At 40.5% G+C, this 23,646-nt stretch overlaps 1 protein-coding gene across 1 annotated transcript; it reads right to left on the bottom strand.

The window, feature by feature from the left end:
• Positions 1-1,513: 1,513 nt before the first annotated feature.
• socs7 (suppressor of cytokine signaling 7) lies at positions 1,514-22,710 on the bottom strand. Its single transcript, XM_084932215.1, has 10 exons — positions 20,637-22,710; positions 20,003-20,082; positions 16,747-16,857; positions 14,158-14,292; positions 13,861-14,006; positions 13,414-13,582; positions 7,854-7,982; positions 6,155-6,290; positions 5,596-5,739; positions 1,514-5,445 (listed from the first exon to the last, which is right to left on the bottom strand). The coding sequence occupies exons 1-9, from the start codon at positions 22,172-22,174 to the stop codon at positions 5,619-5,621; spliced, it is 2,565 nt and encodes an 854-aa protein (XP_084788341.1). The 5' UTR covers positions 22,175-22,710; the 3' UTR covers positions 1,514-5,445; positions 5,596-5,618.
• Positions 22,711-23,646: the final 936 nt, after the last annotated feature.

The following is a 23,646-nucleotide window of genomic DNA, read 5'->3' on the forward strand; positions in this document are numbered from 1 at the left end:
TATGAGCTGGCCTTCTTTCTCATTGGCTCATACCCATTGACTCCATTCACATCCACAATGCACGTAATGCCTTTTCATATAGGCTTTTCCCAAAAAGTACCCTTGACCTTATTCACATACAGACCTCTTTCATTTCTTCCCAGTCTGTCCTCTCCCTGCATCGCTGCACGAGTTTTTTAAGAGCTTAGGAAACCGGAGTCCTGCTTTTAGTTAAAGCACTCTCTCCCTCTTCACCTCAAGTGTGCTGTAGTTGGCTTGATGAAGGATGCAGATACTGTCTCTCACCTTCTCCCCAGGCACCTCTGTGGAGAGCCTCAGAGAGAAAGTGCTGCATAATTTAACTGGGACATCTCACTTTTATCAGTTAACAGGCTTCATGAGCAAGCCAAAGCTGTGGCAGGAGTTTTCAGCCTTAAACATTTCAAAGAGAATAGCTGACATTAAAAAATGAGGCACACTCTACGTTAAGAACTCAAAGCCAGAAGCTGTGAAGCAAGGGACGTGATGTTGTGACGGATTTTTAGCCTTTTTGACATTTTATAAACAAATGGGTTATATACAGAATGTAAACAATACTTGCTTACTTAATTTAAAATGTTTTATTTAATTTAGATCACAGTAGCTATTTAAGTTCACTTAGTTATATTCATACACACTTTATATATTGTGCTTGCTTTAGTCACTTTGAGGCAGTTTTGTTATTCAGGGTTGATGTTCAAATGACTAAAAAAACAATGTTGCAATAATGAGGTGGTCTGCTGGTCACAGAAACACACACAACACAACCAGATGTATGAATTAACCATTCATATTGATATTTTAAGAATTTATTTGTCAACTGTTAATTATTCATGAACTAAGGGTATTTAATTTGAATTTAAATTGAATTTTGAGCTTTATATGTTGGTATATTCATTTCATGTAATTCATTAAAAACAAAAACAAATAATATTATTATTACTAATAATAATAATAAAACAGTCTGCACAACAAATTCAAGCATAAAAATCTGAACCTCATCATAAACGGGTATGCATAATAGCTATAAAGGGCTGGATCAGGTGACCCTATATCCTCCCTTAGTTATACTGCAATACGTGTAGGCTGCTGGGGGATTCCCATGATGCATTGAGTATTTCGTCTTCAGTCACCTTTCCCACTCTCTGTTTATAAAGCTCTCTCTGCTGAGAATCATACTTCCCCAGCATGTCTTTATCCTGTCTTCCTTCTCTCACCCCAACCGGTCGCAGCAGATGGCCCCGCCCCTCCCTGAGCCTGGTTCTGCCGGAGGTTTCTTCCTGTAAAAGGGATTTTTTTCTTCCCACTGTCGCCAAAGTGTTTGCTCATAAGGGGTCATATGATTGTTGGGTTTTTCTCTGTATGTATTGTTGTAGGGTCTACCTTACAATATAAAGCGCCTTGAGGCGACTGTTGTTGTGATTTGGTGCTGTATAAATAAAATTGAATTGAGTAATGGCATAATGTGTTGTTCTCTTAAGCTAATTTCTTTATAGCAGGTTTTCCTATTTTATAAATAATGTCATCAAATTTTATAGTGGAGCAGATTTATTTAAAGTGAAAGTTTTTGGAGGGTTTTCTACAAAAAGAAAAAAAAAACAACAGATTTTGCTGAGCAGGCACATTTATCCATAAACCCTGTTAAGACAAAACTGTCGATCTGTCATTAATGTCATAGTTATGCCAAAGCAGTGATAGGTCTGTAGAATAATATTAGTATATTAGTTAGATCTCAGTATGCCAAGATTGAATTTTTCCTACTTTTAGTTTGTGTATCGCAGTCTCGCACAATGACCAACAATTGCTAACTTTAAATAAAATATATGGAAAATATACAAACAGCAGATTGGCTTGTTGTTTCCAAATCTTCCAGTGATATTAATTCGTTTTAGTTAAATTAGTTAATTAGTTTTCCATAAACCAAAATAAAATTCAAAATGAGCTAAAGTTAGATCCCATCAATATGTTTGCTGAAATATTTTCAGTCTGCTTTCAGTGAAAATACTCAAATTGGGGGAAAAAATGCCACACACCAGGGTTTTTTGTTTCCTTTTTACTGGAAAAGCCAGTAGCCAGCTTCACGGTACTGAGAAACAGAATGAGGAAAATACACCTGGGCATTTCAACAAATAAAACAAACAGGTAGAGAGCAGTTATAGGAGGTATACACACTGAGAGGCAGGGCATTTTGGCAATAATCAAATGTTCCCAGATTCAATAATTTCAGTTCAGATGAGTCTTTCATTTCAGTAACTGAAAATATCTACCCTAAAGCAGGAAAACCCCCACATCAAATACCCGTTAGTATCGTAAACCAGTTTTCCGAGGACGTATTTTCTCTTTGGTGTAATTTCACTATTTCTGTATATATCTGTCTGAACATGAACAGCACCAATGTGAAGTCAACTGGGTCTTTTAAAAGCAACAAATACAGGAGTTTAAATAGACCCGAATACAATGCATTGGGAGAAGTAAGGAGCATGTGAAATCAGTGACAACCTTTACGTTCATTTACTTAATGAACTGTAGTAATGGCTGTCTCTTTACATCGTGGCTCAGTAATCAAAAATAAAGACAATAACTCTATATGTTTTAGGCATTCTTGGCAGAAGACAAGGCAAAAACATGAATCAACAGAACCCATAGCATAGCAGAAACTGCTATAAGCCAGCACCTGTGGGGGTCATTTCTCTGTGATTTAAATTACAGCAACAAAATCAACCAATTTTATGGCATAAGACATTTTATTGTGTTTTTGGGGGGGGCGCTTAGGGAATAATGTGTTTACTATTATGTGATATTTTATACTCTGAAAAATCTGTCAAGTATTTAGTGGGCAATATAAAAGCTTTTTGTTTTTACCTATTAGAGGAGAACAGCCTAAGACTGCATACCTCTAAAAGCAAAACATTTCCTCCGCACCAAGCATAAATTGACTCTGAATGTTTTCTGAAAAACTTTATACATATAGCAGTCACTTTTTAGCTAAACATTGCTAGTACCAGGTTGGACCCTTTTTTGCCTCTAGAACTGTCTTAATTCTTCGTGGCACAGATTAAAGAAGGTGCTGGCAAACATTCCTCAGAGATTTTGGCCCATAACATCACACAGTTGCTGCATATTTGTCAGCTTCACATCTATGCTGCAAATCCAAAAGGATTGGAGGGCGTTTGAGCGCAGTCAACTAATTTTCACGTTCAGAAAATCCGTTTGAGATGCTCTGAGCTTTCTGATATGGTGTGCATGGTACACCATGGTCATAAAAGGATTGACATGGTCAGCAACAATAATCAGGTAGCCTATGTAATTTAATAGATTCTCATTGATACCAAGGGGCCCAAAGTGTGCTAAGGAAACATATCTCACACTATTACATCACCTCCCCCAGGCTGAACCGTGACTACAAGACGGGATGGATCTATTCTTTTATACTGCTTACACCACATTTTGACCCTCGTCATTCAACTGTTGCAGCAAAAATTCAGACCAGGGAACATTTTTCCAATCTTTCCATTTTTGATAGACGAATGCAAATTGTAGCCTCAGTTTGCTGTTTTTAGACAGGAGTGACACCCAGCTTCTCAAGGTTCAGCGTGTTGTGCATTCAGAGCAATTTCCCTCTGCATACCTATATTGTAAAATATGACTATTGGAGCAACTTTAAAGCAGAATGGCAATTTCCTCTAACCTCTGGCATCAAAAAGACATTTTTACCCAGATAATAGCAGCTCACTGGATATTTTCTCTTTCCTTTTTTTCTGTGAACCCTAGAGATAGTTCCCCAAAAGTTAATTCTGTTCATCTGGACGTTTTCAGTGGGAGAAACGTTTCGTCACTCGTCCAAGTGATTTCTTCAGTCTCAGCTAACTGCAGGTTTCCCCAATCTTATAAACAGTACATTTGCATAATGACTGAAACCAGCCCACTGAAGAAACAATGGGCTGTGAGATAGACCTAGACCTAGAGATAGTTGTGTGAGAGATAGCCTGTCTGGCACCAACAAAGAAATCACATTTTTCCCCCATTCTGATGCTCAGTTTAAACTTCAGCAGGTGTAATGACCATGTCTATATGCCTCAATTCATTCGAGTTGCTGCTATGTGATTGGCTGATTAGATATTTGTCTTAATGGGCAGTTAAACAGGGGTACCTAACAAGGTGGCCAGTATGTGGACCCAGATTAGTTTCTTCAATTAAATAGATATTTTTAACAATATGACACAAAACGTCACAAAAAATCCCTACAAAACATCCAGTGATGACTATATATTGAAATGCCTATAGAATAAGCATACCAACTGCCTTCTAAATGGTTGCTCATAAGCAACACTTACACTCAGCAGCTCTGACTACCAACAGGTAAATCTCTGGGGACCATAGGCTTGCCAACACAAACAAAATGAGGATAGCACTTTTGGTTTCCTGGTAGCTACCGCAGATGAAATTGCGGACAGTAGAACAATCATATTGTGCCTATATTGTTGAGAGGCCAAAGACAAAGAAGACTTAAAGCAAAACAGCTTGTATCTCAGAATTAACTCAATGGGTTTTAGCACTCAAAGCTCATAGTAGGTTCACATAAAGTAATAACAGTTGGCTAGCTATTTACCCAATAGAAGTGGGTGTTTGTTTGTTTTTTAAAAACAAGGAGTCCAGTTTAGAAAGTTGGGTTATAGCGAAAAATGCCTATTGCCACTTTTAAAAAAATAGCTGGCACACTGATTAATGTATAATAGTGAAAATAACCAGTGCTGGTTGCTGCAAGTGAAAGCCACAGTCAATACTCTTAATATATTCCATATACAACTTATACAACTTGAGGAGTTCCTCAAATTGTGTCATATAACATTAGATGAGTTTAAATAAAATGAAGAAATTTACTCACGGGATTTTAAAAAAAAGCAAAAAACTTTTTTTAGCTGATTCATAGGGTCCAACTTTGGGGGTTCAGTTTCAGATGATGAAGACACCAAATGATTTGACAGGCCTCTGTGGCCCTGCCTCTGTGTGTATACCAGTACTGAGGATATCTTTTAATCCAAAATCCCTTTTTTTGACAAAATGGAAGGAAAAACAAGGAAATGGCAGCAAACAACAGTTGTACAAATTGACCAGTGCATTGTGTTTTAAAAGTCCATTTCAACAGGTTCAGGAAATTGAGTTCATAATTCAGGCTCTGTTTTTGTGCCTGTCGACATGTTTTCAGGTGAGCGTATCTCTACAGTCCCTCCTCAGAAGTCACTGAGTCCACTGCATATGCACCACGATTCAACTGCAAGCACACATCATTCCTCTCATTAGTCCAAATCCACACATAGGAGGATCCATCCCAGTCACATTGGACACACAGATTTCCAGGGACTCTGATTGGCCGATGCTGGAAGACTGGTAGACCAGCACAGACAGTACAGTCCTCCACAGCAAAACCTGGAGATGAGGGTAAAACTATGTATATTAATGCTTTATATTAAGATTTCACCTGAGCATCTCAGTCACAGGATCAAAACATCGTTGGATTAGAACAGTACTATTTACCACTCTAGAAATCAACAGCATGCTGTTGATGAACTAACTCACTCGAGCTGAGAAGAGCTCTGCTGCTACGTCTGCGACTCGGCCTCCTGCCCTACTCCCACTACCCTCCGGATGCTCTTGATTGACAGGTACATCTCCTCCTCAGGGTCATAGTAATAAAACTTACTCAGGTAGGAGATCAGCGGTCTGGAAAGAGGTGAAAATACAGGCAAAAAATCAGTATCAAAATCAAAAGCTGGATTACTGAATGTAGAGATAAAGAAACAGAAGACACAAAAGTTTTAAACATCAGCACAAAGAATAAATGAAAACCAATCCAGGATTTTTCAAAATATCTCAGCTTTTGGTTGGATACCAATGAAACTATGCTAACACATACTGTTTTTATGAAAAACAAAATGTACCGCCCTTTTCTCTACCTGAATTATGTGGTTGGAGGTTGCTAGGTTAAAACCTCAGTAAGATCTATAAGTGAAAACCCATCAATAAAGAGTCTGTTAAAACCGTTCCAACACCTTGGAAAACAGCAGCATTATTCAGGATGCTGGCTTTCCACTCCTGTATATTTCAGCAAGTATATTTCCCAGTTGAAACTGAGTACCTGGGCAGTGGAAGCTCTTGGATGTGGTCGATGCGGACTATTTGTCGGATGCAAAAGCGACAGAGATGTTGAAGTGACTTCACGTTGCTGAAGCGAGACACAGGATACAGCAGCTGAACCGGAGTGGGAGGTAGTCCTGGGACAGAAAGAAACATTTTACTCAGTGAAACATTTTAATTTGCTCTTTCCCAATTTTTCTTTGGGCACACTGGTGGCCCAGTGACTAACATGTAGGCGTCCTTCACCGACTTTGTGTCCTCTTGTCAACTGTTGGGCCTGTAGCTTAATGGCCAAAAATTCTTACAAAAACATAGTTTTATTTGTTTTGAGACTTGCAGGACTTTTCTTAAAAGAGATGCTAGTTTCCAGCTTCGTACTTTTATTCTTGGAATCTACTAGAGCAGCATTTTCATTTTATTTACAGTTAATCCTTATTTATTGTGTACTTTCATGGCTTTGGGATGGTGTATCAGTTCATCCAACTCTCCTTTGGCTCTTCCCCTTTAAGTCAGCTTCTCTTAGTAAACAGGATATCTGATCTCACTGGCATCACGCAGACACAGAAGTAGATAAAACTGTGTGAAACTCAGTGCTTAGAGCAATGTGAAGTATGAACTTCTGGTTTACAGGGATTAATTGTACATACACTTCTCTATCAGCATAGGCATCCACCGCTTCAACCTTAGACCACTTCGACACAACTCACAAATGAAAATCATTTCTGTGGAGCGATCCTTTCAACTAACCTGTTGCATGTGAGTCAAGTATTCGTGCTCTTTTAGCTCCATTTTTGGTCTCTACAGACGCCTGAGGGAAGTATCCGTCTCTTTAGCTGCTAAAAGCAATAGATTTTTGGAGCTTTTGCCCTGGCTGAAAATTATATTATCGTGGGAATAGGAATTAAATAAAACAGTAGAGTTGTAGCTGTACAGGGAAGCAATGAGCTGAAATTCAATATAAAGCTCCCTAAAGCCCATGGTAGAAGCAGATGCAGCTGGTCCGTTACTACAAGACTCCTCACACATTTGATGCATGTGAATGTATAGATTACAGGCTCTTTAAGCAGCCTGATTCTGTCATGTTTAGCAAAGATTATTCAAACAGGTGTAAATGAAGTATTTGCTAGACTAGTAGAGGAGCAATCCACAGGAAATTGGCGCTCGGTGAGTATTTCTAGCTCAAGATTTAGTTTAATATAAATATAACAGTAAAGGATTCGTTTCAATCTGACTCAGTTATGTCTGATAACATTTTGCACAGATATATTTCCCAATCAGAAGATGCTACCTTACTTATTGTCATTTAGGTGTGATGCAGTAAACTACAGTGAATTGTGCGATATAGGTTGGCCTGAGGTCCACATGCATCACATCTGTGTCGGCATGATTCTCATCAGGGGTAAATCTGCTCACTGCTCAATGATATGTGTATAAATCGCACAGGTGGATGCAAAGGATACAATGGCATACAGTTACACTGTAGTATACACAAACTAGTGCAAATTTACTGTAAGACATAAATGACCAGATACCTTCACATGAGCATGATGCAAAACCTGAATGTAGACATAAAAATGGTACATATATAGCTATTCTCTCCTCTCCTCCCAGTCTCTCAGGCACTTCTCACTAAGGGGTAATTCAAATGTTTTTTTGATCAGTTGGAGCTGGGTGTTGATATAAAGCCTGTGTTGTTTCACCTGGGACTCTGGAGCGGAGGAAGTAGAGGAATTTCCCATTTTTGGAGTGCATGATGGCTCGCTCGATGAACTCCACCACAGAGTGACAGCGGTCCTCAAACTTCGGGTGACACCACAAACTGAACGTCCCTGCAGGCAATAAAAGAGGAATAGTTTCCTGTATGTACTGTATTATGTGTACTTTTTCAATATCTATAAATCGTACCCACATCAGTAACGTTTTTATAAATGCAGCAAACATGTCAAAGATGAAACTGTTCCTGGATAGTTCTAAAGAGACTAAAGAGAACAAAAAACAAAGCTACACAACAGGAAATTTTCATCAGCCTGTGCAGCTTTAAGATGTAAATCATGCCCTTTGGGTCCTGGAAATAATGCAACTTTAAAGGTAAAGTTCACCACTAAATCACTTTCACATACATTTCTACTGGCTTGAAGCACTATTTATCCTTTTAGATGGCTTTGATGTGAGGTGCCCAGTTTAGTAGAGCTTTGTGGAGCACGAAGAGCCAAAAAGCACAGTTGACACACTCAGCAACATTGCAGAAATCATGACAAAGTTGCTCAGAAAATCCAGAAGCCTTTTTGTAAACAGTTTCATGCAGAAGTTGTTTGCTTTCTACTACCAAAAAAGGGCATGCAGCTAGCAAACATTACAGCTGTCACACTGTTGTGCATATGAGCCTCTGATCACAGGGATACGCAGGCCTCATGCTGCGGAGTAATACAGCTGGCAAGTTAAAAAAAAAGAAAGTGTCATGGTTCTGGGTCATTTGACCCCTAGATAGTCTTGAGCTCCATGTTCAGTATGTTTAGTTTTGCTTCCCCTGTGGTGTCATGTTCATTTGTATCAGCTGTGTTCTCCAGGTGTTTCCACTTCCCTCATTGCCCTTCTGTGTATTTAAGTCCTGTCTTCCTTTGTTCCTTGTCTGTTCGTCTACCCGTGTCTGCTCTCCTTGCCGTGTTCATGGTGTGTAGTTTTCCCACGCTCTCTGTGTTTAGATCTTTGTTTAGTTTTTCCCCAGTTTAGGTTTTTGGTTAGTTTATCTCTGTGTTATTTTGCCTTTGTTTCTCATATTTCCTGCCTCAAGCGTTTGCGTTTGAGTCCTCTTAAATAAATACAGGGTCTGCCGCCGCAGACACGTGACAAAAAGAAATATTAAGGTAGAAATTACCTTAGAGCAGTTCATAATTACATAATACTGAATAAAAATAATTTACAAACAGCCAATATGTGAACAGACAAATGCTATGAGTGATTCGACTTCCTGTTGACTTCACAGTGGTTCTTTCTCTTGAAGCCTTTCTGCCCTCAGTTCATGCTGGGTCATGATGCATTCATGCAAACAAGATTGTGCTGATGCGAACATGTTGTGTCAGTGAAGGCTGCATATCTGTATAATGAATGTGTTTTCAGCCATGATGCTGTGGCCATGTAATAGTGACTCATTAATGTACAGCCCCAGTTATGAACATCTGCATGGGAGCGTGCGTACTGGAGTATGTGACCAGTCACACATTCATCTTTGTACAAGTCACCTTGTTAGTTTGTCACACATGTGAGGCGTGTGCATGTGGCGCCCTGTGAGTTATTCATGCTTCATGCGTTTTGGTTTCAATTTGCTCGATCTGTACAGGCCTGTCTGCTTACACATAATGTTTTCAGATCTGTCTATATGTTTACTGTAGACAGATTGCTATATTACTGTATGTAAGTCTGTATGTAGGTCTGTAGCTTATCTACTGAAATGGTGCTAATAGACTTTAAAACAGCAATATGAAGATTTGTTTGTCTCCTTTACATTAAAAAAATGCCAAACATACAATGACACTTTTATCGAACTCAGATTTTTGCATACAGTGCTTCCCGAGTTTTGTATAAAGAGACATTAACCTTTTTAATGTTGCTGATTTTGTCTGCTGGGTTGAGTCAGGTACAGTCTGTTTTTACTCTGTTAATTTATTGCAAACTACAGTTTGGAATCCAAAACAAATCCCCCCACGGGGACCAATAAAATTGCTGATATGATGAAACTGACTTCATCTCATCTGTAAGTCAAAGCCTTCTACTTGTCAGCTAGACCCCATTCCTACAGTTTTGGTTAAGGCACGTCTACCTTCTTTGCTTCCCCTCATATCTGCTATCATCTACTCTTCACTTACCACTGGAACTGTTCCTGCTTCCCTCAAAATTGCTGCCATCACCCCAATATTGAAAAAAACTGGTCTAGATCCCAATAATTTTGAGAATTTTCAACCTATTTCCAATCTACCATTCCTTTCAAAAATTCTTGAGAAAATAGTTGCCACACAACTCCACTCACATTTAACTAATAATAATCTGTATGAACAATTCCAGTCTGGTTTTCACCCCTCCCATAGCACTGAAACAGCCAATGATCTTCTTATGGCAGCTGACTCCGGTTTACTTTCCATTCTTATTCTCCTCGATCTGAGTGCTGCTTTCAACACTATTTCTCACTCTATTCTTCTCAGTAGGCTAGCCTCTATCAGTCTCTCCCATACTCCACTAGCCTGGTTTAAATCATACCTGTCTGATCGCACTCAGTTCATTCAACTCAAATCCTTTACTTCTCAGCCCTTTCCTCTGACCACTGGCGTGCCCCAGGGATCTGTCCTGGTGCCCCTTCTTTTCATTATCTACCTTCTTCCGCTTGGACACATTTTCCGTAAATACAATATCCAGTTTCACTGTTCTGCCGATCAGCTTTATCTGTCCACTAAACCTGATTCTGCTCTTCCCCCATCCTCCCTCACCCTCTGCTTAGCTGAACTAAATTCATGGTTCTCTTCTAATTTTCTCAAACTCAACAGTAATAAATCCGAGCTCCTCTTCGTCGGCACTAAATCAACATTATCCAGAACCAACAGTTTCTCTGTTACTATCAATAACTTGCCGGTCTTCGTTTCTTCCTCTGTGAAAAGCTTGGGTGTCATCCTCGACAGTACTCTATCTTTCAATTCAAACATTAATAATGTCACTCGGTCTGCATATTTTCAATTGTGCAACATTAATCGTCTCCGTCCTTTTCTCACCCCACATGCCACTGCCATTCTTGTCCATAGCCTTGTTACTTCCCGGATTGATTATTGTAATTCACTTCTTTTTGGTCTTACTCAAAAATCCATCCACAAGCTCCAACGCGTCCAGAACTTTGCTGCCCGTATCATCACCAGGACCCCTTCTATCCACCACATCACTCCTGTCTTGCAGCAGCTTCATTGACTCCTGGTCAAATATCGTATCAATTTCAAAATACTCTTGTACACATTTAAGGCTATTCATCATCTCTCTCCTCCATATCTCTCTGATCTGGTTCAGATCACCGCCCCATCTCGATGTCTTAGATCTTCTTCTTCCCTATCTCTCTCCATCCCCTCCCCTCGTCTTGCCACCATGGGGAGCAGGGCTTTCAGCTGCTCTGCTCCACGCCTCTGGAATTCCCTACCTCCTGATTTAAAAATTTCTCTTCCTTCTCTCTCTTTAAGTCCCAACTCAAAACTCACTTGTTCAAAATAGCTTATCCCACATAATCTCTCCACTCTGCTATTTTAAATTTGTTTTATGTCTTATGCTTTTATGATTGTGTAAACTGCTTGCTTTTATGCTGCTTTTTTTATTCTACTGTGTACAGTGTCCTTGAGTGTTCTGAAAGGTGCTTTCAAATAAAATTTATTATTATTATTATTATTATTATTATTATGTTGCTTTACATAAGATACTTTACACAAAAAAGTTCTATAAGTGCAAACTTGAGTAAAATCGTGCCAAAGTATTTTCTCCAGAGGCAAACATTACGTTTTTTGTGCTTTTATTCCACAAATGTATCTGTGTGAACAGTCTGACCTTTTTTGTTATTTGCCTTTGGTTCCACATCTCATTTTTATACTCAAACACTATAACTTGTGCACTTTGTATGCTATACTTGGCTCTCTAATGCATAAGGTGTTGTTTGGAACCTGCTGTGTCTGTCTGGCAATCAAGAGTGTGGCAATAAATCAAAGTCTAGATAAACATCTTCATCTTTAATGATGAAATTTTTGACACATTAACATTTATTAACATGTTGCATCCTTCTCTATGCCTATGCTCACCTGCAGAGTATGAATAGCATGAAAACTGCTTTTGTTTGGCAGCTCTTTCTAAATACACTTTGCACTAAGTGAAGAGTGGCTAAAGTGGAATATAGAGTACAGTTTGATGTGCACATTTATGTATCATACTTAGCTTGCGTGTGTGCATGAAGGTCTTACGTGACTCATTGTGGTAATATGTGCTCACAAATATCCACATTACACGCCTGAGATGTTGAATAACCATCATATGGGACTGTGTGAGTGGGTGTTTGTGTGTTTTTTGAAGCTCTATCTTTCATTTTAGATTTATTGTAAGAATAAGAAGAATAAGAATAACTTGACATAACTGTGAATCAACCTCTTAATACAGTTGTAACTTGCGAGACTTATACTTTATCTTCTACAAGGTTTTGTAGCCCTATAACTACGGTCCACATGCTTCCAAACATTTTATACAATGTGGAATATTTGCCAACTGAGGAGCACCATGAGGATTAGATCCTTTATTGGATTTAATGATGTAAAGTGTTTGCACTTCAACATTACTTGATACTCTTCTTTTATCAATTTCATGCTGACAAATATGAGATTGGTCAGAATGCAAAGATAAATCTTTACCTCCAAAACCTTAAAAGTCTGAACACCTCATAGTCTGAACCTACTATGACTGTCCACAAAAAAACAAACACACAGACAGAAAAGGAAGGAGGGCAAACTCTCTAACAGAATAAGCCTGTAAATTCAGTCCAGTACAACTTACCCAGACCTCTGAGCTCTATCCTAATGCTACCCATAATCTATAAACTCTATAAAAACTAAATAAGAACCATAACTGAATAATAATAAGTCTTACTAGAAAGATAATGACATCAAAAAACTAAAACACAACACATGGCACATGACACCAGCTATCAGTCTGAATATCTTAATGTCACTTTCATATCAGATACACAGAAAATCTTTGTCCAGTGACATCGCCGAAATATTTTTGAATGCAATGATTCCCTCACAGGAAAAGCTAACACCATACTACATGGAAACAATGCACATTAATAATCTTAGAAAAGGACTGGTACAAGTATCGTCAAAGCAAAATCTATCTTAACCTTGCAAGCTGGGAAGATGTGATAAATACAGCAGAATGATCAGTTTATAATAAACAATGTGGATTCTAATTAATTAAGATAAGACTGAAAAAACTGTTTGTTCTATCGCCTGAAGCATCATTGAAACCGTGAATATATAGCTGACTACATACGCAGCACTGCAGCCTCGCTTTGTCCATTTAAATTGACTAATAAGCTGGTTTGTAGTTCTAGTTCAGTGGATTACTCTAGAAAATTGCCTCTGTTAAGTTCATAAATAATCCCAACTGAGACGTGTGTGTGTGTGTGTGTGTGTGTGTGTGTGTGTGTGTGTGTGTGTGTGTGTGTGTGTGTGTGTGCGTGTGTGTGTTTCTCACCTCTGTAGTGCTCCATGCGAGTGTGGTGTGTGACTCCCTGTGATCTGAAGCTGAGGCTCAGGATGTACCGAGGGTCTGAGCTGTCACGAACCAGGAAGGATCCGTCTGGTTTACCCTTCAGCTTCATCTCCGCGTCCTCCCAATTCATGGGACCCCAGTACCAGCCGCACTGCAGGTTGAACCCCCACCCCCCAATAAAAAACAAAGAACACCCCCCCCCCCCCCCCCCCCCCCCAAAAAAAAAAAAAAAAAAAAAAAACAGAGAAGCATCCTTAGTTATGCTTTTCTTTTCTCTGATCAATAACCTTTGGAAATAACCTCTACATAAACAGATTGTAAAGCCATCCCAAAAAACAGAAGAAGACCTTGTACATTTTATGGATTTATAGGAAGTTACACTTTGTATAGTTGACCATACAATGAGAAGATACATCAATATCATCTTACCTTCTCCAGTTCTCTCAGACTGGCGGTGAAGTTGCTGGCTTCCGACCGCCGCAGGGCACACAGCATGGGGGGTGGGGCCTGTCTGATGGGGGGTGGAGCATCAGCTGATGATGGGTTGGAATGAGGAAGGGCCCGTAGGAAAGCATCTATATGAGAGATGTTAAAGGTGCCAGATGAAGCATTTTTAACATAAACATGTCTATACTACTAACTGACGCACATTAGGTGATTATAATGAGAGCGGGAAGTCACTAATCTCTGACCACAATTCCCATCATCCCTCGGGACAGATCTTACCATTGAGGCTGAGACTGTGCTGGATGGTAGTGTGGGAAGGAGGAGGAGGAGGAGGGAGAGGCAGAGGAAGAGACTGCAGAGAGGCGCCCATGACGCTCACTAGGAAAGGCCCAGGCTGGGGCCCGGCTATGTCATCTGGAAGAAGCGCAGGAAGGAAGGGAGGAAGGTAAAGGAGGTAAATGAAGACAGTAGGGAGGAAGGAGAGAGGAACGACCAAGAGAAGAAGAAAGAGTGAGGAAGAGGAAAAAAGAAAAGGTGTTAGGAAAGGTGAAGGAAGGAAGGAGGTTTTGTCAGCACCGTCGACAGAAAGTCTCAAGCTCGGAAATGAAACTTTACCACCTTTATAATTGACAAGTATTACACATAAAGACCAAAAACAACCACACATGTATCCAAATCCTATGAGTGTAATCAAACCTAACACATCCTGCTAGGTTGTCTAAAAACTATTAAATCAATCTATGAGCCACAGTGCCGCCCCGAGGGGCATGTTCTTTCATTACTATACACACACATGCAGTTTGTTTTCACTCAGTTCCATACAGCACTAAATGTGTATTAATAACCCCGGATAAGTGCACTACTAAGTAAAGTTTAAAACTGAAGCTGTAAAAAATACAAAAGCTGTGGATTTCTGAGGGTTTTTAAAACATCTTCACAGAGCACAAGAAAAGACCCGCATATCGTTGCTGACAGAAAATTAAATAGTCTCGATCACGCCTAATAAGTGCCTAAGTCCAGTACACATGTGGGTCTGAAAATAAGATAACCTTTGATAAAAACGCTACATTTGAAGTTCAGAAAATTGACATGAAATAATAAAACATAATGTATAAATAAATATTTCTCAATACATAAATTAATATGCAAACAAATGCAAAAAAGGGTATTAAAAATAAGTGCAGGCATTATTTAATAAAATGTCCATTTACTTCTGGTGTGTGTAATGTATATTCTTTTCCATTATTTATTTGTATTCTAATATATCAATCAATCAATCAATCAAGGCTTTATTCGCCACGTGCAGGTTGCCCTGCAGTGAAATAGGACCCCCCTCCCGACCTTACACACACAACACAGACATCACATGAGGATACAGGTCGGAGATCGGTAGCGTTACAAAAAAAAAACCACTGAAATATACACTACAATGGGAAAGTACAAGAGGAAAAAAAGAGACCTCTACTCTACTGGGCTCCTGGGAGGACAGCATGAGAACAGGAAACAAAAAAACTCCTCTGCACAAAAAAGCACATAAATGCCCACAGCACAACATTATGGAACACGTGACAAGCCACAGGGTCGGGTGGGGGGTGAGGAGTAATCCGACTCAATCTCCCGTTGGAGAGCCGTGAGCTTCTCCATGATGTTATCAAACTTGCCTCTGTGATGTTGTCATTCTTGTGCTCAAAGAGCCGATTCTGAGAACTCACGACCACAGTGAGCCTCCCCAAGATGTAATCCAATTTGCGCTCAGAGATGTTATTCCGAGCGAGCCCCTCCAGATGTAATCCAGTTTGCACTCAGAGGTCTTGTTCTGAGTATTCACGGCAGCCGTAAGCCTCACCAAGATCTTATCCGTGCTGCACTTAATGAGCCCATTTTGAGAAACTCACACCTCTTCCCATCGTTTCAATCCCAGCGGGCGGCCTTGTGGGGGTTTGAACAGCCAGTTCCGCTTTCTTAATTCTTCGATAAGTCAGGGCCAAGCCAGCTCCAATCAGCAAGAACCCTGTTACCATGGTTCCGAATAGGTAGATATCTTCAGCACTCAGGCTCACCCAAGCCCAAACTTCTCATTGAGAAATGGGTGCCAATTGCATTTAGGGACCAGTTGATCAAATCCATAATTCCTCTTTTAGGTTTTAGAGAACAGACTTTGAGAGAGTGTTCCAGGGAAAAGTAATACAAAAAACACGAGACTAGACAAGGACACAAGAGGCTAAGCAGGGAAGCTAAGGGAGAGGAGGAGAGGAGGAAAGTGCGACCGCCTTCGTCAAGAGCAAGAGCAGGATATATATATATATATATATATATATATATATATATATATATATATATATATATATATATACTCTTATTTATGTGTTGTTGTTGTTTTTGTTTAGTTCAACTCGCAGCAGTAGAAAACATCATCTACCAGTCAGTACAAACTGTATTACCAAAAAACAAAGTCAGTGGAAGTAAAAATAGACAAACAGGAAGACTAAATGTTTTTCCCTCTTCTTTGCTATCGATTGAGTCACTGCATCCAGATTTCAAATTAAATCTGTAGATTGCTGTTGACCTTTCAAAAGCTTCCACAATCAGATTACAGCAGATTATAAAAATTCGTCTGTGTCTGAGTTTCCAGAAATGTCCGGCGGTAACCAAAACTACTAAGCAAGACAGAAATATTAAAAGAAACTGCCTGGGCTTCAATTCCATCTGAGCTATAGCCCAGCTGCAGTGAAGCTCTCTGAAACCAAAAGCTTACAAAGGTTTGTTTTTTTATGGGCTTTATACTTTATGGATACTGTAAGTGAACTGCTACTATTGGAAGAAGACGAGAAAGAGAAACAGAAACTGACAGGAAGTAGAGAAAAGTACCTAAGAGACTGAGACTTCGACGAGGAGGGGGTGGAGGAGTAGGTGGGTGTGGGTGTGGCGTATTCGCCCCTCGCCGTGAAATATCCACATCCACTAGAGAAACGGTCTCACCTGAACACAGGAGGAAGAAAAGATAAGAAGAAATTGAGAGAAAGAGGAAAGTGAGCAGACGGTAAGACAGTGAAAGGGGCTTTGTGAACCTGTAACTGTGTGTTGTTTTGTCTGTGCTGCAGCATGCCATTAAAGCTGCACCAGGCAGGATGTTTATGGAAAATTACACCCAGCTAATCAGCCTAAATCACTACAATAAAGGAGAACATCCCATCTCAGCTAATTGAAATGCTGCACATTCAATGTTTACCGAAGTCAAACCCTGCAGTAGGGCATAGTTGCTGGCAGGGAAAGAAACAAAATCAAAGGGTTAAGAGCCAAACCCTCAAGAGCAGAAAAAGCTGGACTTGCCCACATCCAGTCTCAGCCACCAACATTGCTTTAGCTCGCTTTTTGGTTGTGAAACATCACATACAGGCTGGGCTGGTAAACATGAGCAAGCCATGGGCACGGCTTCAGGGTTTTGAAAGTCCCCAAGATTTCAAACGAATCATCCTCACAAACTCTGCAACATGAAGCAATGCTGGGTGCAGCTTTAATGTTTTGGTCTAATTGGAAGTTGAGAAGCTTGTGCTCACAAACTCCAAAAATTCTCAGTCTGTGAGTAATGTGGGAGACTGCATAGATGGAACGTCAGAGGCCGCCATAGGTGCTGAATCAAGTTTTGCCTTATGAGCCACAAACCTTCTCTCCCTTTTTACCTTTGTGCTAAATCAGCTTTTATCTACTGCACCAGTTGCAGTTTTAGCATGTAGTGTTTTAGTAAATTGTGAGATGACCATGTTGGGGTCTCACTGACATCATAAAGCTCCAAAAGTAGAAAAAAAACTGAATGAAACTGAGCATTAGATCTTTTTGAAGACTGAGATTTGTAGCCACAGATATTACTTTTATATACAATTACATCATTATCTGAAACATGGAAAAAAGAACATAACAGGTAACTTTAACAACATTTGGTCTCACTATACAATCCAGCGTTATAGGATCTACTTCATGATTTATAGTTGTAAACACTCGCCATACTTAATATCTAATCTCAACACGTAACATAAAAACACTTTATATCAGGTTCATGTTGACTCAGTTTCACATTCTACTGCCCCAAATGCTTTCTACAGCACTCGCTTCTGTCAGTCTGACCTAGGGCAGCTGTGGCTACAACTGTAGCTGCCTCCACCAGTGTGTGAATGTGAGAGTGAATGAATAGTGGAATTGTAAAGCGCTTTGAGGGCACCGAAAAGCGCTATATAAATGCAATCCATCATTATTTATTTATTTATTTATTTAAGTATTTATTGTCATTGTCAGAGAACAATGAAATTGCGTTTGGGGCTTCCGTACAACCCGTAAATACATCATTATTATTATTATTATTATATGTGGCTTAATCTGCACTTCTACAAGTGCACTACTTACTCCTGTCTAAATAACTTGTGCTTAAAAACGCAGGGCCAGCTGTTTTTTGGACTTATTTACAAGTCGATAAAATAAAACTACATTTGTGAACATTTTACATCTGCAGTGGGAATTAATGAGCTTGGATCAGTATTTCAAAGAAGTTTGTCATTTGGAGTGAAATGTGCTTACTTGTTTCTCTTATCTTGCAATGTTTGTCCAAAAAAATTTAAAAGGGTGAAAGAAAGATATAAACTGTCTAATTTCATTCTTATGACTTGCTAACTGCGCATATAGGATGGAAATCATAGACTTTATAGGGCTTTTCGTGTTATATATTTTGTGCTAATCTTGGCTTCTTGCATCAGCTTCTTGGATAGAAATGAGACTGGAAGTGTCTTCCAGTGTATCCTTGGACTGCCTGGCTTTGACATCAAGCTAACATTTTTACTAACATGTGGAAGTGTTCCACCATTGATTGTTCTTCTTATGTGTTTTGGGTGACAGACTGGATATGTTTGACAGGTATGTGTGATTTTATTAAGAAAAATATTCCCCGAAAAAGTTCTAAAACAAACTCCAGACTCAGCTTTAAATTAATCTTCAGACTGTCACATTACATCATTTCATCTTTCAGAAACAGGACCGTGTTTTGGAGGAGGAATATATTTTTGTGATGGGATTCAATGTGAAAATTTCGGATATGTACAGAGAGAGAAGGGGTTATGTGAATTAGTTACTACAAATTAACGTCAAAGATAGTAAAGGCAGACATGAAGAAGTTTTAAAATTTTTAAAAGTTGTAATTTTGTTATTTATGCTGAATTTTTTTAAATTTCATCTTAATAGGTAAACTGTCCTTAGTCACTGAAAACAATATTGATCGTATTATACTGTTTTTTGTTTCCATTTAAATGATCAAAAGAGACCATTTTCACTCAAGCCCCACCCACTTGCTAATTAAAACTCCTTTCTAATGAGCAGTAGCCAATCAGAAGAAAAGTGGCTTAAAACAAGATTGTTCTTAAAGGTGTAGGTGCTAAAACAGCTTGTCTTATGAGTTGCACCAACACTCAGTGCAAGATGAAAAAGGATTGTTTAGAACTCCGAATTATGTAAAACCTCCCAAGTAACATCCAAGAATAAAAATATAGAGCTGGAAATTAGCATAATATGTTCCCTTTAAACATCTATTGTTTAGTTTTATCAGCCCCAAAGCCTAAAGTAGATTTTAAGGTTAATTACCAGCTTAAACAACATGTGCTTCGATTCAAAGTATGAATGTTTTGCCAAATGGAGCTGAAGTTGTGATAATTATTGCAGCAAAGAGTATATCTGCTCGTCTTTTCTGCTGCGACTTAACTGGTGAAAAAAAATAAAACTTAATATCTTAAAGGCTCCTCATGTGTACTGTCACTGACTCTGGTAAATCACACCTCTGCTCAGGTTATTGTTGGATGTGCCAGGAGCTTGACACAACATTCCTCCGTTTTGTCGCTTTTATGTGACAATAAACTGAATATTTTGACGTGGTTGTGGCTTCTTTTTTTTTTTCTTTTTTTCTTTTTTTTTTTGAAAAATTAGTACATTCAGAATTCATACATTTCTTTCTCAAATTAACAGTTATACTATTATGTTGATTATTTACAAGCTTATCAGAAGGTTTGGGTGATGGATATCAGAGGGGTTTTCCTCTTTGAGCACAAAGTTGTGAGAGAAACAAAACCAAAGCCAAAGCAACCCTTACCAGTGAAAGTTGAAAGAGAGGCAGAGAGGGAGGCTGGGGAAAAGGCACTGTGGGCCCTGGTCAGTCTGGGCTGGCTGTGGCTGAAGAAGAAGAAGAAGAAGAAGAAGAATTATGAGAAGAGAATTAGATTGCAGAAGAAGTATTAGTGCAGTCTCTGCTTAGCTTTAATAGTGTGTGGGTCCTGCAGTCTCTCTCTCTCTCTCTCTTTTTTTGCATTTTCTGTTTGATGCTCTTAGCTCCAGCACTAAAGACTTCTGAAGCTATGTTTTTTAATCATAGCCTGCCTTCAGTGTGCTGCTGTGAATAATGACTTAGCTGTGAAGACAATAGAGTGTGACAAGCCAGAAAGGTTAGAACAAAATCTCAGCATCTAATAACATGTAGCACCAAAAAGTTCTAAAAGAAAGATCTGGCACATGAGAGAGTTCAAGCCTCTGGAAATCAATGTTCAGCTTACAGAAAAGGTTAGGATGTTTCACTGGCCGAAATTTAATAATGGACTTCCTATTTCTTATGTTAGGTTAGACTTTTTAAAAAGTCTCTGACCTACATGTATTAAAACAGCTTTTATGTTTTTAACTTGCTATGTTTACTTGTTCTGACCCTGACAGAAGATCTGTTTATGATTTCTTACCTGTCTGCATCCTGCTCAGCACCCGCTGCACACGCCATGTCCACCAGACTCCCGGCAGAAGATACTGAATAAGTCACTGAGGGCCTTTTGTCCAAAAGGTGACTGGAGCCGCTGCAGCTTTTAGTCCGGAACAATTTGCTCAGTCTGATCTTTAACGAGCCCTTTTTTGACTTCCCTGGAACTTTGAGCATCTTTTCCCCGCCCGTGGCCCTGCCCGTGGGAGTCCGGGGCGCACTGGCGCACCGCTCCGGCCGCCTTCTGGGTGTCGATGCCTGGCTCAGGTTCGGGCTTGTGGCCCAGGGCGAGCTCTGGGCCGGGGTAGTCGACGATGACTTGGCTGAAGCATGCGTGACAACCTCTGTATTCCCACAGCTTACCTGCGAGAGCCGGCCGGATAAGTTCCCGTGGAGGCTGCACACCTGCGTGGCAATGTGCGCCGCAGCCGCTGCTTCTGTCGCCGTCTCCTCCACCTGCCTCCTCAGTTCCACTTGAAAACTGCTGATGGAGAAAGCCCCGGACATTTTCTGAACTATTTCCCTTTTCCTGTTGAGTAAAAACTCCCGGCGTCCGTTTTCATCATCTGCCTCATCCTCCGGACACTCGTCCATGTCCAAACCGTCAACGTCCCCGTTCCCCAGCCCTTCCAGCACCAACAATGCGTCGCTAGTCTCTGTTGGGTCATCGCCGGGCTCTACTCCCCCTCCTGCCGGCCTATGTGCACTCTGACACGAACAGTGTGGGAGCTCGCCTGCTTTGAACAGCATTTTGGGTACCGCGCCAACCCCAAGCTCCCCGAACCGCCGGGCCAGCTCAAACACGGCTCCTTCCCTGTCCCTGGTGGCGCATCCCCATTTAGAGTCAATCACGGTGAGAGGGTTAGATCTCTCAGTCAACACGGGCCACTCTGGCGTAGTGGCGATGAGTCGATGCCGGTGGCATAGCTCAGCCGCTCCCTGCATCTCCACAGAGGCTGGCGAATGCGCTCCCCATGTCCGGTCTAGCAGGTTCTGCTGCTGCTGCTGAACCTCTCTGACACTCAGAGTGTTGTTATTGACCGCTGGGCTGGAGCAGCCAGATCCCGGGCTCTGATCCAGAGCATCCCTCGGCTGATTCCTACGGTCTAATTCCAAAATCCCCTCTCCGTTCCGCATTATATTGGAGAAGACTAGCAACTGAGGCCGTAGGCCGGGGCTGGGAGCGAAGTCAAACCCCTGGGCCTCCATGGAGCTCTGCGGCGGCGGAGGCGCGGACAGTGAGGCTCGGCTCTCCGTTACCCCAGAGTCAGGTGCAGCCGTGCTCTCGGTGCTCGGCTGTGCTTTGTTCAGGTGGCTGCTGGGATGCTGGAGGCCCTCCGTTGGATCTCGGCTTATATCCAAACCCGCTTTGACGCCGCTGTGAGCCAGGACCTCCTTCCCCAGCCCTGCCACCACTCCTCCCGGCGGCAGATTCCCGTTTTCTGCGTCCAAGCGGTCATCCTCGGCCACGGAAACCAGGCGCATCAACACAAAATCGGGCGACATATCTTGAGCGTTGCTCATAATTGTTCGTCAGGATCACGAAACGAGAATTGCTAGGCGATCTGCTCTTCACATAGCTAACCGCATAGATCTCGTTCCTATAATAAAGAAAGGACCAAGCCGCTGCTGCCTCCCATAAATAGGCTATGAGCGAAAACGTTAAAAAAATATATCAGGCGATGTTTTCATCCTCCTCCTCCCCTTCGCCAACGCAGCGTCCGTTAAATATGTTGAAGAAATGCGTGCAGTTTGCTCCGGGCAGCAGGCGGACCCCTGGGTCAGACATGCGGTCTGATTTCAGTAGAATAAAAGCCAGCAGAGTCTCCGGTCAGTGACCACAGTCTGCCTCTCTGTTCCGAGCCAGGCCCCACCCGCTCCTCCTCCGCTCAGCCCATAATATCACTTTATGATGAGAACCATAAATTCGACGACAGCATCTTAATATCACAGGGTTGGCCTATCCAGCCTCACATCTGAACAACTGATTTTTGGTTTTCCGTCTTCATAAGGGGACGAGGGAAATATACAAATAGCCTACAGGCTACACATGTTTTTTTCCCCTTCCCCCCTAGACATTAGTACAGCTCTTAAATGGAATTCAAAGACAAATAGAAACGCCCTCAATATTTTCATAAAGAGGTTGTTGTAAGCCCGAATCTATTAAAGTTGCTTTTAGTAGATTTTCACAGGTTATCAGAATATTTAATAAAAATTAAAAAAAAAAAAAAAAGCAGTGTGGAAATGTATGCAGAACCACTAGGAAACAATTTCACGCTCCTTATGCTCTCATGAAGATGGATTACCCTTTTATTTATGAAGTAGCAAACTGTGCAAAAGTTTTTGCGCCAAAATAGACTTGAAGTACCAAAATTAAAAGTAGTCATTATGCAAAATATCCCTTATCAGAATCATATTACTGGATCATAATTATTGACTCATTAATGCATATATGATTTTAATGTTGCACCTGCAGATGATTTCAATCATTAATGCTAGTTTTATATGTAATAATACAGCATCATATGATTTATATCTTGAAATCTGCAAATTAATAACTAATACCAATAATATACTGAAAATAAACAGTATGTACAAAGAACAATATTTGCTGAGATGAACAGTACACCAGGTGGGTGACATTAGGGGACCAGTGCCGCCCCATGGCACTCCTTCTGGAAGAACCCCTGACAGATATGTGCCAGGCATGGACAACAGGTTCAAAGAACAAAGAACAATGATTCCCTATATTTATCTCAGCAGTTGGTTCAGACCAAAATAGAGGTAAAACTAAGCATGTGTTGGACCTATGCTGGAACACAAAGTAGTCTTTCATGTCAAACTTGGTCAAAGCGTCTTACCGCGTTTGTCTTCGCTCCTGGCAGTGATCACAAGAGGTCCTTGTCAGGAGAATGTAAACATAGGTTGTTGTTATTTCACCTCAAAGATGAAACGCAGCGTTTAGGGATATCCACATGTTCTCCAGTTCTTTCAGT

This window comes from Perissodus microlepis, chromosome 6 (assembly GCF_051167445.1).
Source record: "Perissodus microlepis isolate ML-2025 ecotype Zambia chromosome 6, ASM5116744v1, whole genome shotgun sequence".
Taxonomy (NCBI): domain Eukaryota; kingdom Metazoa; phylum Chordata; class Actinopteri; order Cichliformes; family Cichlidae; genus Perissodus; species Perissodus microlepis.

Coding starts and splice junctions, on each gene's coding strand:
- socs7 (XM_084932215.1), bottom strand. CDS start 22,174: ATGAGCAACGCTCAAGATATGTCGCCCGATTTTGTGTTGATGCGCCTG. Junction 14,007..14,157: donor GCACAGTCTCAGCCTCAATG/GTAAGATCTGTC, acceptor TCTCTCATATAG/ATGCTTTCCTACGGGCCCTT. Junction 6,291..7,853: donor CCTCCGCTCCAGAGTCCCAG/GTGAAACAACAC, acceptor TTTCTGTCCCAG/GACTACCTCCCACTCCGGTT.